The sequence below is a fragment of the Delphinus delphis genome, chromosome 1, assembly GCF_949987515.2.
Source record: "Delphinus delphis chromosome 1, mDelDel1.2, whole genome shotgun sequence".
Lineage (NCBI taxonomy): Eukaryota > Metazoa > Chordata > Mammalia > Artiodactyla > Delphinidae > Delphinus > Delphinus delphis.
In genome coordinates, this window is record NC_082683.1 from 27,992,060 (window position 1) to 28,010,866 (window position 18,807).

General features: G+C 33.3%; 1 protein-coding gene across 2 annotated transcripts in view; it reads left to right on the forward strand.

Annotated features, from left to right (window-relative positions):
• ZMYM4 (zinc finger MYM-type containing 4) overlaps positions 1-18,807 on the forward strand; it is a 174,644-nt gene that overhangs the window by 118,894 nt on the left and 36,943 nt on the right. For both annotated transcript variants that reach the window (XM_060019103.1, XM_060019111.1), the window contains 13 exons: positions 1,790-1,874; positions 2,104-2,359; positions 6,203-6,377; positions 6,489-6,701; positions 10,413-10,563; positions 11,052-11,167; positions 11,597-11,872; positions 12,046-12,196; positions 12,997-13,169; positions 13,944-14,094; positions 14,654-14,794; positions 15,127-15,164; positions 16,542-16,686. In XM_060019103.1, the coding sequence (XP_059875086.1) occupies positions 1,790-1,874; positions 2,104-2,359; positions 6,203-6,377; positions 6,489-6,701; positions 10,413-10,563; positions 11,052-11,167; positions 11,597-11,872; positions 12,046-12,196; positions 12,997-13,169; positions 13,944-14,094; positions 14,654-14,794; positions 15,127-15,164; positions 16,542-16,686 (2,071 nt within the window). The remainder of the gene's footprint in view (positions 1-1,789; positions 1,875-2,103; positions 2,360-6,202; positions 6,378-6,488; positions 6,702-10,412; positions 10,564-11,051; positions 11,168-11,596; positions 11,873-12,045; positions 12,197-12,996; positions 13,170-13,943; positions 14,095-14,653; positions 14,795-15,126; positions 15,165-16,541; positions 16,687-18,807) is intronic.

An 18,807-nucleotide genomic window follows, 5' to 3' on the forward strand; every position in this document is an offset into this window, starting at 1 on the left:
GGCTTGAAAAGTCAAAAATATTTAGTATCTGGCCCTTTGCAGATAAAGTTTGCTGACCTCTGGATTAAAGGACTGTATTATAAACAATGAAAACTTTCTTAGTATTTTATTGTGGAAGTAGAACTTTGTAAGAAATAGAAGGAATCGCAAAGGTAAAAACTGTCGATTTTTTGGCATAAAAATGGAAACTTCAGTATGTAAAATTTATCTCATAGTACATATTGAGGAAATGTTGATAACAGATGTTATCAGAGGTTAATCTTGTTACCTTATAATGCTTTTTTTGTAAATGGATATTTAAAAAATTGGAAATTAAAACAAGAATGGGAAGAGACTTTTAAGTGGCTTTTATCACAAATTGCTAGAATAAATAAAATTAAGGTTTTAAAAAACAATCTGTCATTGTGCATCAAGAACCTTTACTATGTACTTATTTACCTGGTAATTCCACTTTAAGATTCTTTCCTTAGGAGATAATCCTAAATATGAGTGTATGAGTATTCACAGAGATGTTCATCATGGCATTACCGATAAAAGCAAATGTGTGGAAACAAGTGAACCAACACTGGGTTGTGGTTATGTAATTTCAGTGCCATTCAAGGCTATCAAATTGGAGACTGAGGCCAAGGGAAAAATTAGTAATACTGATCCTGTCTTTACTTATTTAAAGTTTTGGTATTTTGTTTATCGTGGATTATGGCATTTTAAAAAATATTACTGAGATTTTTGGTGCCTTAATTTGTGCCTGAGGCAAGTGCCTCACCTCACCCCAGTCTCATCCTTATGTAATCTGATATGTCTATTAAATAATATATATCAGTATTTTCTCGAATTCCAGTAATGTACAGACACGTCTTATCACAAAAAAAGGCGGTATGTTGGAGTTGCCTGAGAATTCCAAGAATAAGACGTCTTTCAGGGTTTTGCAAGTTTCAGTGTGATAAACAGTGAATTAAAATACAAAGTTAAATCTACCACTTAGGGGCTTCACAATGCAATAATAGAATTGTAAAAGCTAACAACAGCACTAAAAACTTGTTGTACAACTCAGTTATATGTGGTTATTCATGACTAAAAATATATTTACATTCACTAAAAAAATTATTGAAATAAAAACCCAGACTTTTAAAATATTTTTTTTAGAATTCTCAGACTGCCTGGTCTGCCTTTACAAACCTCAGGGATTCTTGGACTCCAACCTTAGAAACACTGATATTTAGCCACTAGAATTTATTTTAGAGTAATATGTGATAATATGCAAATAAATGTTCAGTTGATTCAAGTGACCAAAAAATCATTTTATAAGAATGCTATATTCAGTATAATTACAGCTGTGTGAAGAAACACATACGGCAGGGGAAAAGACTGGAAAGAAATATAACAAAAGAGTAACAGTGGTTGTTTTGGGGTAATGGAAATATGATTAGAATTTTTTTCTCATTTCTACTTGTCTAAATTTTGTATAGTAAGTGTGTATTACTTTTATAATAGATGAACAGCAACTTAAAATACTGTAATAATATTAAGAATTTAAAAAATAATTTGTGAATATCTGGTAGTGCTATAGGCTAGATAGCTACTGTCATTTTTTACCTCAACTCTCAGCGTGTATAAACATGTTATACCCTTATTGTAATTATAGTTTGCTTGCTATTACTTATTAATATTAATGTAGTAAACATTTTCCACCCCTATATAGCCATAGTAAAATGTCTTGAATATCTGGATTTCTTTAGATACATTGTATTTATTTTTTCTTTACATATTTATTTATTTTTCTTTTTAAAAGGAGTATAGTCATGGCCAACAGCAAAAAACTCAAGAAGGGGAACTGAAAATTAGTGCTGTGTTTTCAGTCAGTGGCAGTCCTCTTGGTAAGAAGCAGAACTGAATGAATGAATCATGTTTATTTATTCTGACCAGTATGAGTGAGAGGAAGTATCTACTTATATTAGTAAACTAGGCAGTTTAGAATGGCTTTAATTGTGTATTGCATAATTAGTGTTGGGTTTCAAGACTAGCTCTAGAAGAGAAAGAAAGGATGCCTACTTAAAATTCATGGTAAAAAGTAAAACTTTTTTTTTTAAATTTTTTTTTTTAAAGCTCCACAGTTGACTACTGGCTTTCAGCCTTCACTGGCATCATCTGGCATGAATAAAATGCTTCCTTCAGTTCCAGCCACAGCTGTTCGAGTTTCCTGTTCTGGTTGTAAAAAAATCCTCCAGAAGGGGCAAACTGCTTATCAGAGGAAAGGGTCTACTCAGCTATTCTGCTCTACACTGTGCCTCACTGGATATACAGTTCCACCTGCCCGCCCACCGCCTCCTCCCACTAAGAAAACTTGTTCAAGTTGCTCAAAGTATAGCAGAATTCTAAATTATTGTCTTTGCTTTCTTTCTTTCAAGATACTTTGTTCTTATTTATGTATTGTTTAATTTTCTACCTTTCTATGTTTTTTGAGAAATATCACATTGTTTACTATGAACATGTTGTTGCTGCTTTTAATCTTTCTGGACGCTAGGTGCTCAGCTTTCTTTTAACTTTAAGTAATGTGCCTTTTATGTAATAAGAGGTGCTTTTGAAATGTACTTTACTATCCTTGTTAGTTGAGATGCTTGAGAAAACAAAAACTATGCCATTTAGGGGTATTACATGACCACAATATTTTATCTTGTAACTGTAGGCAATAGATGCTTAGATGCAACAAATATTTAATGTTTATGTAATGTTTTCTATTAGGTAGTTGGAATTCATTTAATACTTTTCATCTTAACTTTAATTGGATTCCAGTGTGTGTATTTTTATTTTCTCAGTATCTCAGGTATCTCAGAGGTTGTATTTCAGTGTTTAACAACAAAAAATTATGACCTTAGATCCTAATAAAATCATCCTGATATATTTGAGGAATATGAACTAATTTAGGCTAATTTTGCAATGTGGTCATTAGACACTGTTTAAATAAGTCAGAAAAAGATGAATAATGCTCTTGTTCTGAAATATTTTGGCTTCTATTATTAAGCTACTCAAACCATGATTTATTAGTTTCGATATTTGTACTTAGAGTACCTCACATGGATGCTGCCCTTTCTCTGTCTAGAAAGGGAAAAGATGCTCCCTCTTCTGGTTCAATTGGAAAAAGTATAGAAAGAAACTTCTAAAAGAAATTTGAGTATGGTTAGAAGATGTTCTAGAAGTTATATGTGCATCCCCTTATGTTTCAAGTTTAATTTAGTAAAAATAGACTTCTGTTTGAATTATGAAACATGTTTAAAAAAGAGTACTTATAGATGATATCTAATTTCTATATTCCAGTATATTCATCCTTTCTAAGATCAAATCAACTAGAAAATTATAATTTTTATAAGGTTCTTTGTTCTTTTCCTATTTTGCTATGAAATAATTTCACGTAAAAACTTCCTTTTATGTTTCTTTATTTAATTCTTACTTTAGCGATCAGCGCTTTCTAAAATTTCAGCAGTATTTCTCCTTTCATAATAATAGTCATAGATACTTAGTGCAAAGATTTAACAGTGAATTTCAAAATGACCATAGGAAACTCATGGAAGTTTTAAAATGTGTGCCTTCTTTCTGTGTTTTTTAATTCTTGTCCATACATGTTGTTCTTCTCATCTAAATTTACTATATCTCTTTGGTCTCTGGTGTTTGCCTTGCTTTATCTGGAGATGGTCATTTTTACCTGCATGTCATATCTTAGCTCTGTCTGATCTTATGTAATTTAATTATTTTAAAGATTAAATGTTCTTCTTTTGTAATGTTTGGTCTTATCCATGAATTTTAACCTGTCGTTCTTTGACTTTTAACTGTTCTACCTTTTCACTCACTTACTCTGTTGTCTTTTTTTTTATCCCTTGTTCTTTTCCATTCACCCCTTTCTGTTCTTCTTTCAGGTACTCCTTGCCTGCCTATCACCTCAACTTTTCTTTTTCATTTTCTGTCTTTCTTAATTTTCCCCCCTTCTCTTCTTACAGAATACGTTTTTCTCTTGTTGCTCAGTTCTCAACCATTTATCAGTCTTGTTTTTCTTTGTATTCCATTTCATTTTCTGTACTACTCTTTCATCTCCTTTTCACCACTTTTCCTTTCCTTCCCTTTTTCCTCTCTTATTTACACAGTCATTACAGCAGTTTGGGATAGTCTGGTTTATCTGATTATAAAATTATTGATTTGGATTGTGCCTGAAATATAAGGAAGTTAGATTCAAAGAAGTTAAATGATTTGCTCAGTGTCACATAGCTGGGTAGTTCTGGCACATGCATTTTCCCCTCTAGATAGTCCATGCATCGAACAGGTTTAATTTGTAAGTCAGTCCCTATAAGAAGGATTTTTACTTTAATTTGAATAGGTGGAGATAGAAAAGATTTCCTTCCTGATAACTACTGCTGTTTTTGTAGACCACTAGAAATATAGCAGCAGCACTTAGGTTGAAAGAAACTCCTTAGCTGTTTGGAGTAACAATTTTATTTTTGTTAGTCTTTTATTAACCAAATCTCTTAGCATCTTGAATTTAACCTAAACTCTGAATATGTTTTGGCTAATCATCATTTAATTTTTAGATTTCATTAGTAATAGGGACCTAACAATTTGTTTTAAAAAAATCAGTTTCAAATCCTACACTTTAAAAGAGGTAACTTGGAGGGTACTTTTGTTAATACTGTTAGAAAGATCAGTTTTCTTGATAATAATGGCAGTAAGAGAGGTAACTGTTTCAGGATTGTCTGTACCATCTGAATTTTTACTATCTGAAATGAGATTGCTCCTTCTCATTCTGATAAGATGTAATCTGTTACAATAAAATGTAATGCAGTTGGATGTTAAGCATACTGAGAGTAGTGAGAAGTAGCTACTTTTATGATTCTATTGCCTTGATCCACGCTGTTCTCCAACTTTTATCTCCTTAGCCTTCTAGAAAACATCTATTTAAGGTCCAGCTAAAATACCACCTTTTGGGTAGCTTTTCATGTCACATCTTGTCTGAAATAATTGTTTCTTCATTTCTATTTCTATAGTACATTTTATGTATATAAATACATTTTTCAAAATTATTTTACTTTTTTATATTAAGAATGCTTCTTTTATGGTATTTTATATATCATTTGTCTATTTGTCCCAGTATACTGTGAGCTGCTTGAGGGCTTGTACCATATCTTGACATAGGGCTGGGCTAGTCCCTGGCTCAAGGTAACTGCTTATTAAATACCCTTATAAATGAAATAGATTAAAACCCAATAAAAAGTAGCTGGAAAGACCAAAAAAAAAAATGCAGGTAATAGAGCACTCTCAAGCTACTAAGTATTGAAGATGAGGTGTGATGTTGTATATTACAGCATAGTATAATATCAGGTGCTCCTTGTGATGAGTCCCACTATATTTGCTATTATCTTTTTTTTGAAGCAGAGATATTTGTAATATTTTCTAAAAAGTACTATATTAGTATAATCTGTTTAAAATGTAAGAGTGAATATAACAATTTATTTACTAAATATTATGTGAGTGTATACTCATGGGAGAGAGACATTGTTTACAGAATTTCATCAAGGTATTTTTTAAATTGGTTTTTAAAATGGTTTGTACTTAAGCGATAAACTACTATGTAGGAAGAGTAATTTGGGAGTGGGATAAGGGGTGGAGTGGTAGGGAGTCTTAATCCTTAGGGTTTTAATCTTCATTGTCTTTTACTGCTAATGCTTACAGATTGAATTATTTAGATCTGGAAATGTTCAATTTTATATAATCATGCTAGAATATGCACTGTGTAGTTTGAAATGTATTCCTACTTTTAAAAGATAGTGGCTTTAAAATTTTTCAAGTGTAATGTTAAAGAGTATTTTTGAACATATAGGAGAGCCTAAGGAAGAAAATGAAAATCTTCTATAATCCTACCTACTAGAGATAGTGAATGATAAATGTTTGATGTATATCTTTTTAATCTTGAAACATAGTGTACTAATCCTCACAACAGTTCTATGAACTAAGCCGTGTATTAGTTTCATTTTATACAACAGAGGTTGAGGATCAAAGTGATTTATCACTTTATTCAAGAAAACCCAGGTTTTCAGATTTAAATACCAATGCCCTTTCCCTACACTTTTAATTGCCTTTGTTTTATTTGATATTTTTAGTTGACAAAAAGGAAAAAAATGAATTATACTATGGCTTATTTTATCTTTGTTGTCATTTTTAGAGACATTTTAAATCCAAAGGATGTGATCAGTGCCCAGTTTGAAAATACCACCACTAGTAAAGATTTTTGTAGTCAGTCATGTTTGTCAACATATGAACTGAAAAGAAAACCTGTTGTTACCATAAATACGAATAGCATTTCAACCAAATGCAGCATGTGTCAGAAGAATGCTGTTGTAAGTTATCTTTTTACTTTAGTGGGGGAAGGAGTCTGATATTTGTGCTTAAAGGGCAGCTTTTGATGGTCTTTGCTTGTTGTTTCTAAGTTATTACTTTATAATTCCTAGATTCGACATGAAGTTAATTACCAGAATGTGGTACATAAACTTTGCAGTGATGCCTGCTTTTCTAAGTTTCGCTCTGCTAACAACCTCACCATGAACTGTTGTGAAAACTGTGGGGGTTACTGCTACAGTGGCTCTGGACAATGCCACATGCTCCAGATAGAGGGACAGGCTAAGAAGTTTTGTAGTTCCACGTGTGTCACAGCATATAAGCAGGTACATGACCATATTTAATCCTGACGTCTTTGTTCCTTCCAGAAGGATTGAATTTTTTTGATAGAAATTATTTATGAAAATGTCACAAAAATATTAATTTCTTGTTATTAGCTTAATTAATATTTTTTGCATGTAAATAGTATTTTTCAAATGCATGTGTGTTAAAAAACTCTTGTTATAGAGTTTTATAAGTACCATATGCAGTTGTACCTCAGTATCCATGGGGAATTGGTTCCAGGAACCCTGAGGATATCAAAATCTGAGAGTGCTCAAGTCCCTTATATAAAATGGTGTAGTAATTGTATATAACCTACACACATTCTCCTGCATACTTTATTTTTATTTTATTTTTTTTAATTTTATTTTTTTTTAACATCTTTATTGGGGTATAATTACTTTACAATGGTGTGTTAGTTTCTGCTTTATAACAAAGTGAATCAGTTATACATATACATATGTTCCCATATCTCTTCCCTCTTGCTCTCCTGCATACTTTAAATCATCTCTAGATTATTTATAATACCTAATACAATGTAAATGCCATGTAAATAGTTGCCAGTGTGCAGCAAATTCTTTTCCTTTTTGGAATTTTCTGGAATTTTTTTCCTGGAATATTTTCGATCTGCATTTGGTTAAATCTGCAGATGTGGGACCCAGGGATATGGAGGGCAGACTGTATTTCTCTTAATGCATTTGAAATATCGATACATGTTTTTAGGGTATGGATTATTTTATTTAAAATATGATTAATGTTTTTGAACAAGATTTTGAAAATGCAGAAAAGCACAAAGAAGAAAAAATTAGGCATCTCTTAGAGTTACCCAGTCCCATCATTTTGGTGTATACCTTCTAATCTTTGCTTCTGCTAATCCCAAACTCTCAATCCATCCCTCTCCCACTCCCATTCCCCTTGGCAATCACCAATCTATTCTCTATGTCCCTCATTCTGTTTCTGTTTCATAGATAGGTTCATTTGTGTCAGATTTTAGATTCCACATATAAGTGATATCATATGGTATTTGTCTTTCTCTTTTTGACTTACTTCACTTAGTGTGATAATCTCTAGCTGCATCCATGTTGCTGCAAATGGCATTATTTCATTCTTTTTTATGGCTGAGTAGTATTCCATTGTATATATGTACCACATCTTCTTTATCCATTCATCTGTTGATGGACATTTAGGTTGTTTCCGTGTCTTGGCTATTGTTAATAGTGCTGCTGTGAACATAGGGGTGCATGTATCTTTTTGAATTACAGTGTTGTTTGGATATATGCCCAGGAGTGGGATTGCTGTATCATGTGGTAATTCTACTTTTAGTTTTCTGAGGAACCTCCATACTGTTTTCCACAGTGGTTGCACCACTGTGGTTGCAATTTACGTTCCTACCAACAGTGTAGAAGGGTTCCCTTTTCTCCATACCCTCTCTGGCATTTGTTATTTGTAGACTTTTTAATGATGGCCATTCTGACTGGCGTGAGGTGGTACCTCACTGTGGTTTGTTTTGATTTGCATTTCTCCAATAATTAGCAATGTTGGCAGTTTTATTTATACTAGATTTATATATTGTTAGTACATTTTGATCAAAAGTTCAATTTTAAAATTGGTAAACCCAAAGGAATAGTAAGAACTTTTTACATTTTCAGTTTTACAATATTTTCCTGTTTCACTGCATTTGCTGATCATTCTTTTTCTTAGAATAGTAAATTTTTATACAGTTAACCAAAATTGGTGAATTTAATAATGTTAATTTGGAAATTTCTCTTAAATGTTCTTAAAACTTTGCAATGATTTTGTAATTTTAAACATTCTAGTGTTTCAATTTATTTCTTGTTAATATACAAGCACATTAAAAGGGATTAGTGTTAGTTACTATTTATTTCTTCCTTAGAAACACCTTGTTTTTGTTCTCAAAGGGGGAGGAAAAACCCAATATCTTCATTAGCTTTATTCTTGTACAAAGGACAGTTTTCCTGATATTGTATCACATTCTAAAAGTTACTTTGATTCAGTCCATTGAAAGGTGGTATACATTCCATAAGAGAAGTATTTTGAAATACCTTAATTTTAAATTTATTAGTTTTAATTTAGCCAATACCTATTAAAATTTTCACATATTAGTGTGTACTGTGGTTTAGAGAAAGAACGCGGATTTAGAGGTAAAGCAGATCTTGGTTTGATTCCCAGACTTTCTGTTCAAATAGAATTTAACCTTGGGGAAAGCAGTTAAACTCCCCGAGTCCATTTTCTTATCTGTAAATGGGTATATACTAGCAATGTCACTGGGATGTTTTTAGGATTATATGAAGTAAGAATGAGAAAGCACCTAGTATAGAACCTGGAACATTGAAGATGGTCATTTTTGCTACTTTTCTTTTCTTCCTTATATAAAATTTATTCAACAAACATTAGATGTGATTCCTGTTTTGAGGTGTTACATGTCCCCTGGGGGAGATACAAGTGTGTAGAGATGTTAGGATAGAAGTGTTATGGGATGTAGAGGGGCACTGTGGAAGCAAGGTCAGTTCTACTTGATAGTTTCAGAGATAACTCTTGACCTAATTCTTATAAATGAAGTTTGTGTTTGCAGTCCTGTTGGAGGAGGAAAGGAGAAATAGGGTTGGAGATACAGAAGAGATTCCAGAATGTAGGAATATGCTCACTTGAATATGTATTTATTTTAATAGTAAGTATAACAGACTTATCGTTGAAGAGGACATAGAGATCTTGAAATTATCTTAATGGGTGCTGGATATACCTTATAAGTTATCCTGAATGTATGACATGTTAATAGTATTTAGCATTATTTGCTACTAAATCACTGAGTGGAAATTTAAGATAACAGACTCTTTCGTTGCTTATATTTGGACACTTGGGATATGCAAAGTTTCCTCCCACTTTATTGCTTAGAGTGTGCTTTGTTGTTGTTATTATTTGTTTTGGCTGCACCACGCGGCATGCGGGATCTTAGTTCCCTGACCAGGGATCGAACCCACGCCCCCTGAAGTGGAAACGCGGAGTCTTAACCACTGGACCATCAGGGAAGTCCCTGTGCTTTGTTATTATTAGTGGTAGAATATTTGAGTGTGAATTTTCTAGTAAGTTTATTAATTTCCTTGGATTCACATTTCACTGCTATATATAGCACCTTTTGTGGGAAGTTCTTCCAATTCTTTGAATAGTGTAAGAGCATGAATTCCCTGTTGTGTAATTTTTTAAATAGTGGGTTTTTTTGTTTGTTTGGAGGTTTTGTACAATATATTCTTGCAGCTTATTTATTTTATACATAGTATTTTGTGCTTAACCCCGTAACCTTATCTTGGGGGAAGGCTAAAATAGTGCGTTTAAAACTATAGTTATAACAAATTAATAGATCCCAAAATTAATTGCTAGGTTGTGCCCAACATATTTTTTAATGAAGTAGAGTAGAGTGGAAAAATATCAAAGTGCATCACATGTTATCATGATATATATTGTTTTATAAAACCTTTCAGTTTTATATACATACATGTTTAATACACAAACACAAAACCTCAGAAGTATGTGTTACTGGGTCACTTTGTAAAATTTATTTCTTACTGAGGATTGTAATCATAAAAGTTTGGAAGCCACTAATTTAAAATATTTCAACAGTGTTAAGTATAAACATTTCAAAGAATTATGCTTTTACTTGTAACTTGGTAAAAATGAATGTTATTTTATTCTCTTAATAGAAATCAGCCAAAATTACACCATGTGCGCTTTGCAAATCATTGAGATCCTCAGCAGAAATGATTGAAAATACCAATAGCTTGGGAAAGACAGAGCTTTTCTGTTCTGTTAATTGCTTATCTGCTTACAGAGTTAAAATGGTTACTTCTGCAGGTAATACTGGTTTCATAAACTTTATAAATATAATAGTTGAATAACTTATGGTTATTGCTTTGTTGTTATAGCGCAGATTTTTGTCCAAATTTAGTTGATTTTTAACGCAAATTTAAAATACTTCAGATCTGTGTTGTAAAATATCACCTCTTGATTGCTTATTTTATGTTTATTTAGTTGGGCCTATTTGTGCATTCTTTCTTACCAAAAGAATTTATGGCTTTTAAAATGTATTTTCTTTATCTACACCTGATTTATTTCAAGATTCATTTATTTTTTAGTTTCAGGGTGTAGACTGTGACAACTTTAAATAAACAGAAATATTTTTGACGTTGTTAGTTTTTGTCTATATGTGAGGTAACTAAGTTTAATTTCAGTTCCTGCAACTTGACTTGGCTCTTGAATTTTCATGTATCATATAATACTTATTTTCTCATACATTTGTTTACATTTGTATTACTCATTAGCTTTTATTTTGATTTGCTAAGGTGTACAAGTTCAGTGTAACAGTTGCAAAACCTCAGCAATCCCTCAGTATCACCTAGCCATGTCAGATGGAAGTATTCGCAACTTCTGCAGCTACAGTTGTGTGGTAGCTTTCCAGGTATGGCTTCAGGACTCTTCCTTTTCTCCAGTTAGTTGCCTGTGATAGTAAAGTAAACTTATTAGGTGGTACTAAGTGCCTGGATTGCCTAAATTTCTACCTCAGTCTTTTTAAACTAGGGTTCTTTGGTCCATCCTATTTTTGGAGGCATGTTATTTAATTGCCTTCTGTGAAATTAAATGGTACTGTTATTACCTAGATTATCTATTGGGAGGATATTATTTTTAAAGAATATTATTAAATTATTTCATTTTTTAATATAAATATCACTCCCCCCATTCAGCTATAAGCTGCTCAAAGGCAGGGATGTTTGCCTTTTCACAAATATATGTTAAGTGCCTAGAACTGTGCTTGACATAGGTAGGTATTCAGTACCTTCTTGTTTGAACAAATGAGTAGATTGATCTTTTTGTTTGTTTCTTCTTTCAGAATTTGTTCAACAAACCAGCAGGAATGAATTCTTCAGTGGTGCCCTTGTCTCAGGGCCAAGTAATTGTAAGCATCCCTACAGGTTCAACAGTGTCAGCAGGAGGCGGTAACACCTCTGCTGTTTCTCCCACCTCCATCAGTAGCTCTGCTGCAGCTGGTCTCCAGCGTCTTGCTGCCCAATCCCAACATGTTGGGTTTGCACGAAGTGTTGTAAAACTCAAGTGTCAGCACTGTAACCGTCTCTTTGCCACAAAACCAGAACTTCTTGATTATAAGGTAGAGTAAAGGAGCATGATAGAGGGTTCGAGTATAAACTGGTCTATCTGTAAACTTATTTCTGGCTTTTCACCTTTCAGAAATACACTATTTGTTTTGAAAATAAGAGGGATAAAGATTTCCACAAGATAAACCAAATGTTTAATTAGTACTTAATGATTATTTCTTTGCAGGGTAAAATGTTTCAGTTCTGTGGCAAAAATTGTTCTGATGAATATAAGAAAATAAATAATTTAATGGCAATGTGTGAATATTGTAAAATTGAGAAAATTGTAAAGGAGACTGTGCGATTCTCAGGTGCTGACAAGTCATTCTGTAGTGAAGGTAAAGATAGAAGATTATCTTACCTACTGAGCATGTTTGTTGTTTCAAAAGTAGTTGATGATTTAAGCTGTCACTGTGTAAGTTTATTTTATCTTTTGTGTATAACACCAAAACTTTTTTGTTTTGTTTATACTTGGTTCTCTCTTTTCTGATCTAATTCTTCATATTATATAGATGTTAAAATGAAGAAAAATCTCCTCAATGTGTATAGCAAAAAATGGTGGTGATGTGAAAAACATTTAATGTTAGTTATTAGGTTGATAGGGATCCTTTAGTTCTTGTATTTATTTCTAAAGGGAACTGCTTAAATTTTGGTAGCATCCTAAGATAATACTTTTATTGTTTTAAACATCCATTATGTTTCTGAATATAAATGATCTGAATATGTGAATCAGTGTCTTCCTTATTTAGATGACTATAAGGTTAGAATGTTTTGTTTTACTCTAAAACCATGCAGGATTAGCCTCCTAGGCTAGTGGCTTTCAAACCTTTTGACCACGACACAAACAAGACATACATTTTACATTGTGACCCAGTGTATGTTCACATACCCAAATAAAACAAAAGTTTCATGAAACAAAACTGATTTTTACCATATATGATGCACTGTAATATTTGCTCTGCTGTCTTACTTCGTTTAAAAACAGAAAATGATAGTATTAATCCTCTAAATTGACCTCTTGATCTACTAATTGGTGAGAACCCAAATGTGCAAACTTTGTTGTAGGACATTTAAATTAAAGATGTAGATACTTATTATTTCTCCCTAATGTTAATTTTATCTTCTCTGATTTTTTTAGGTTGCAAATTGCTTTATAAACATGACTTGGCAAAACGCTGGGGAAATCACTGTAAAATGTGCAGTTATTGTTTACAGACATCTCCCAAATTGGTACAGAATAATTTAGGGGGGAAAGTAGAAGAGTTTTGTTGTGAAGAGTGCATGTCCAAATATACAGTTCTGTTCTATCAGGTAAATATAATTCACATTCCTGGGTTTTTCAAGTCAGGGCATATTTTTCCCTTCTTTTTTTCTTTCAAATAGTGTGAAGGACAATTAATGATTTAAAACTTAAGTATTAAATGTATTCTGTTCTCCTCTAGTATTAATATAAGATTTTAAAAAGACTTTAATGTCACTGAAGTTACATTTGTTTTTAATTTCCTTGTAGAAGACATATCAGTCTTAAAACATTAAAATATTTAAAATTATATTCATTTATTAACTAAAATGAATTGTGTTCTGATGTCTTTAAGGAAGATCGGTCTATTTCCATTTCACTTATTTTAAAATTACTATTTATTGGCATCTCTATAATGTGACCTTTTTTAATGTTGTACAAAATAGTAGATAGGTAAGTAATTATTTCCAAATTTAGGATCGTTAACCTTCATTTTTTAAAAAACTGAATTATAGTTGAGGTATGATATTATATAAGTTAACAGGTATACAATATAGTGATTCACATTTTTTAAAGGTTATACTTCATTTATAGTTATTATAAAATATTGACTGTATTCCCTGTGTTGTACAATATATCCTTATAACTTATTTTATACATAATTGTTTGTACCTCTTAGTCCCCTACCTCTATATTGCCCCTCCCCCCAGGATAGTTAACCTTCATTTTTGTGATCTAAATTCTAAGTAAATTTCCTCACTTGTTAACCTGTGGCCTGCTTTTATTCCATCAGACCATAGACAGTTTGTTTTTTACTTCTTTACTATCTTCTGTTTCTTTTTCAGATGGCCAAATGTGATGGTTGTAAGCGACAGGGTAAGCTCAGTGAGTCCTTGAAATGGCGGGGAGAAATGAAACATTTCTGTAACCTGCTTTGTATCTTGATGTTCTGTAATCAGCAAAGTATGTGTGACCCACCTTCACAAAATAATGCAGGTAAAATTAAACTTTAGTCTTTGGTCAATGCCAGGGACTAACTACTGTTCTACAAGTTGAGAACATTAAGTAGTTGTCAATAATTTCATGAAACGTAAATTTCATTCTATTCAAATGACATTAACATTTAGATCTCTTTTTGTTTAACACCTTAGATTAATGCCCTGTAAAAACGAGTTCTTTTAGTTTTCCCTGAGCATGTTGAGTCAAATAAACTCTGTAAGAACTTTATGGGGAAGAATAGCAGTTAATGTTTTATAATTGAAGATATACATCTTGACTTCCTTAGAAAAGGATTTGAGAGAAAGAACATAGAATCTAAATCACATAGCCTTTTAAATATACCACATGCATAGTTAGGCAAGAGAAGGTACATGGAATACTTTAAAGGTTCACTAATTAAAAAACAGAAAAAAATCCAGTTAATCCTGAAGTGACACTTGGCTCCAACAGAATTTACTCTAACCTAAAAGCATTGTTTAACCTTCTTGAAATGTTGGTTCTGTGTATGTGCATATAAATTACATGAGATTTTCTTATTTTTGTTTATTTTAATCAGGAAGTGTTTCCATGGTGCCAGCTGCTTCATCAGGGCCCCCATCTCACAGAAAAGATTCAACTCCAGTTATAGCTAATGTAGTATCATTAGCCAGTGCTCCTGCTGCTCAGCCCACAGTGAATTCTAACAGTGTCTTACAAGGTATGACTTGATTTGAAAGCATTTATCTAGCCTTTTTGAGGTTGAATATAAGGCTTCTCTACTCTTTTTTGTCAGTGTTCATTTTCATGTGTTTGTCACATTCATATTAGGAATGGTGGCTCACTATGTGCCGCTATGGCATTAAACAGTGTTTTTGTAGTTTCCAGATCTCTTTTTCTCATATTAGGCTTTAGGTGTTACTCTTCCCCTGAATTAAAGTAAGATAATACATGTTTTTATTATGAAACTTTGTGTGTTTTTTCCAAATATCAGCTTTTAATACTAATGTTTAAATAATAAGATCCTACATTATATGTTTTTATTTATATCAGGTGCAGTTCCAACAGTAACAGCGAAAATCATTGGGGATGTAAGTTTTATTATTTTTATTGGTATTGCCACTGTCTTTTCCCTTTTTATGCAGTATGAATATGTCTAAGCTGATTTGCCCTCCTTTATTTTTTGTTTGTTATATAAAACAAATTGCATGAGTTCAGGAACAGGATTTTCTGGTTATTTAGTTAGGTCTTTTATGTACTTTAATTTCTTTGAATGCTTGGTATCTATATAATAGTAACTATATAATAGTTACTGAAGGTTTTTGTTATTTTTTTTTTTTTTTTTTGTTATTTTTTAATTGTACAGAATTAAAGTAAATTGTACAGAATTCAGGCATAAAAGGTTTGAGGGGCATTTTGTAACATAGACTGTAAATAAAGTACTTATAAAATATAGTTTATTTCCCACTCAGTGTAGATTATGCTGTAAATAAGCATTCTTTTTTTAAAAAAAAAAACAATATTTTTGTGCTTTGTCTCTTAAAAAAAGAAAAAAATAATGAGAAAAACTTATGACTAGAACAGTGGCATTTTTAAAGTGTTTCCTGGTCTCTGGGATAATTTTCATGTCATCTTTTTTCAGGTAACTTAAATGATCATAAGTGATCCTATTCTAGTTATTTTTTTTTTTTTTTTTTTTGCGGTACGCGGGCCTCTCACTGTTGTGGCCTCGCCCGTTGTGGAGCACAGGCTCCGGATGCGCAGGCTCAGCGGCCATGGCGCACGGGCCCAGCCGCTCCGGGGCATGTGGGATTTTCCCGGATTGGGGCACGAGCCCGTGTCCCCTGCATCGGCAGGCGGACTCCCAACCACTGCGCCACCAGGGAAGCCTGAAACTAATTCTTTTAAGACTTAACTCAGTCAAGAAACAACAGTTCTCATTTTAAGCTCAACCACCATTGTTATTTATTTATTTGTTTTTTTTGCGGTTCGCGGGCCTCCCACTGCCGCGGCCCCTCCCGCTGCAGAGCACAGGCTCCAGACGCGCAGGCTCAGCGGCCATGGCGCACGGGCCCAGCCACTCCGCGCCACGCGGGATCCCCCCGGACCGGGGCACGAACCCGTGTCCCCTGCATCGGCAGGCGGACCCCCAACCACTGTGCCACCAGGGAAGCCCCACCATTGTTATTGATCAACAGTATGTCACAATACAAACAGCATTTTTCTTGGTAAACAGAACTGGTAATTAGATACATTCAGGGTCAATATATAGTTATCAAAATATTCCTTTATTGATATTTCAGGAATATTATATTCCTTACATATTTAGTTGAATATTTATATTCTGTGTCTTCCAAGTAATTCCAATATAGTATTTCTTTTGAAATTATATTTTGAAATATAATATTTATAATGTTTCTTGTAATTAATGATAAGCTTTTGGTTTCTGACTTATTTTTTTTTACTAGGCAAGTACACAAACAGATGCCCTCAAACTGCCACCTTCCCAGCCTCCAAGACTTTTGAAGAATAAAGCTTTATTGTGCAAACCCATCACACAGACCAAGGCCACTTCTTGCAAACCACATACCCAAAACAAAGAATGCCAGACAGGTGTGTTCCTTGTGCTTTCTTCATTTAATTTTTCCTAGGGGAAAGTAATGTGGGATCTGGTTACATTAATTAAGTGCCTTCTATTTTATAGGTGTTGTGTTTGGTTGCTTATATTCGCTGCCCAATTGAGTTCTCACGATATCCCTGTGGGTTAGGTATTTTCATCAACTTAACAAGTTATGGCAAAGAGAAGGTAGTTGATAATACCATACTCTGAATGCTTCATTTAATTTCCTTATTCATGATAGTGTAGTATTATGGGTAAGCATAGACTTTGGAATCACATAAACAGGGTCTTAGTTAAGAGGAACTGTTGTTTTCCAGAGCACCCTTAGGTTTGAACTTTTCCACACTCTATTTCAAATAATGTCAGTTCCTTTGGGGAGAGCTTTAGGGCTTTCTTTTCTTATGAACTGCCTCTACCCTCTTTGAGTTACTACTTTTCTGAATGATGGGCATGGTGTGAGCTTCTGATCTCCTCAACTTGCCTTTCCTAGCATGGAATCTCTGCCCTACAAGTGATCTGGGGTGAAGGTAGTTCGTACCCTAGTTTTCTTGGCCTGCTATTCCTATAGTAGGTTTTCTCTTTGTGGGTGGTAGCTGTACTCACTAGGAAATTAACCTCTTTAACCTGGACTTTGAGGGGATAAGAAATGATGGTGGCCTGTCCCTCCTGGTGAGATACAGTAACCCTTGATGGGAGCTGAAGGAAGAGGAGCCCATTCTTTCTGGTCCCACCCATTCCAGAGTGGAGTTTCTATCATATTTAGCTGGCTGAGGCAGGGGTGTGGAGCAGGTAGTAGATCAAAAGTCACAGATGCCTACTGTTCTTACTGTATTTAGTAGATTTTCTTGAATAAATATTTCTCCATTTGCTGTATGCCTTTGGGACAATTTCCAAAGAATTTATTAAGTGGTTATTTTTTAGGTTTTCACCAACTTTGCTTGTTTCCCTAGAGAATTGGGTCTCTGGCATGCTGCCATCTGAAAATCCCAGAATTTTTAAAGTGGAAAGGAATCCTAGATTCTTAGATCTGGAAGGTTATCCTCTAGGCCAGTACTTCTCAAACATTAATATGCATATGAATTATTTGGGAATGTTACTAAGTGGATTCTCATTTAGTGGTGCCGAGGTTTTGCATCTTTTAAGTTCCTGGGTAATGTCAGTGCTGCTGATCCACGGGTCATGTTGAACAGCAGGGCTATAGATGACTTAGTCCTGTATTTTTATTGTACCAATAGTGACTTTATAAAAAAGTCATTTTTTAAAATATTTTTTTTATTTATCATTTTTTTACAGTAGGTCCTCGTTATCTGTTTTAAATATAGCAATGTGTACATGTCAATCCCCAAATAGTGACAGTTTAGCATTATGTAGCTTGGTTATCAGACATCTCTAATCAGATAACTTTTTTTTTATGTCCACTGCACCATGGTAAAATTGATCCCATATTATTTCCCACTTCTAACCCTAGTCAAATTGTCAGCTTTTCACTTCTTTTTACCAGCATTACCTTTCTCTTACATTAATGATTTTACAGTTATCTAACATTTTTCTGGCCTACAGAAAAGACTCTGTAGATAGTTGTTAATGATTTCTACCTCCATCCTTCCCACTTTTTCCCTACTCATGTTTAAGTTAGTTCCCAAAGTTGTTTCCTTTTTTTAAAAAATATCTTAGAACCTCTGCTCTGTATACTTATTTTTTTTCCTGCAGGTATCATAACCACCCTAGTTCAGGCCCTCATCTTCTTAGCTCTATATATTGTAGTTGCCTCCCACATTGTATACTTTCTATTCCATGTGAAGATGGCAGCCAAATTAATCTTTTTACAGCCATTTTCCTCACATTACTTTGTGCTAACCAATCTGTAGTAGTTCCCCACTGTCTAATGATTTCAAATGTGTATTATAGCCTCACAAAAATGGCCCTTCTACCTATTCAGTCTCCTCTTTAACATACACTACTTATTCATGTTAAGTCTTCTATACCTTTCTTCTAAGATAACTATTCCATTTATCCATCCAAGTTATATCCTTCATTCATCTTATCCTTGTATCACTGATAATTATTGTGTTGCCCACTTTTTTTAGTGCTGTTATACTCAAGCCTTGCTATTT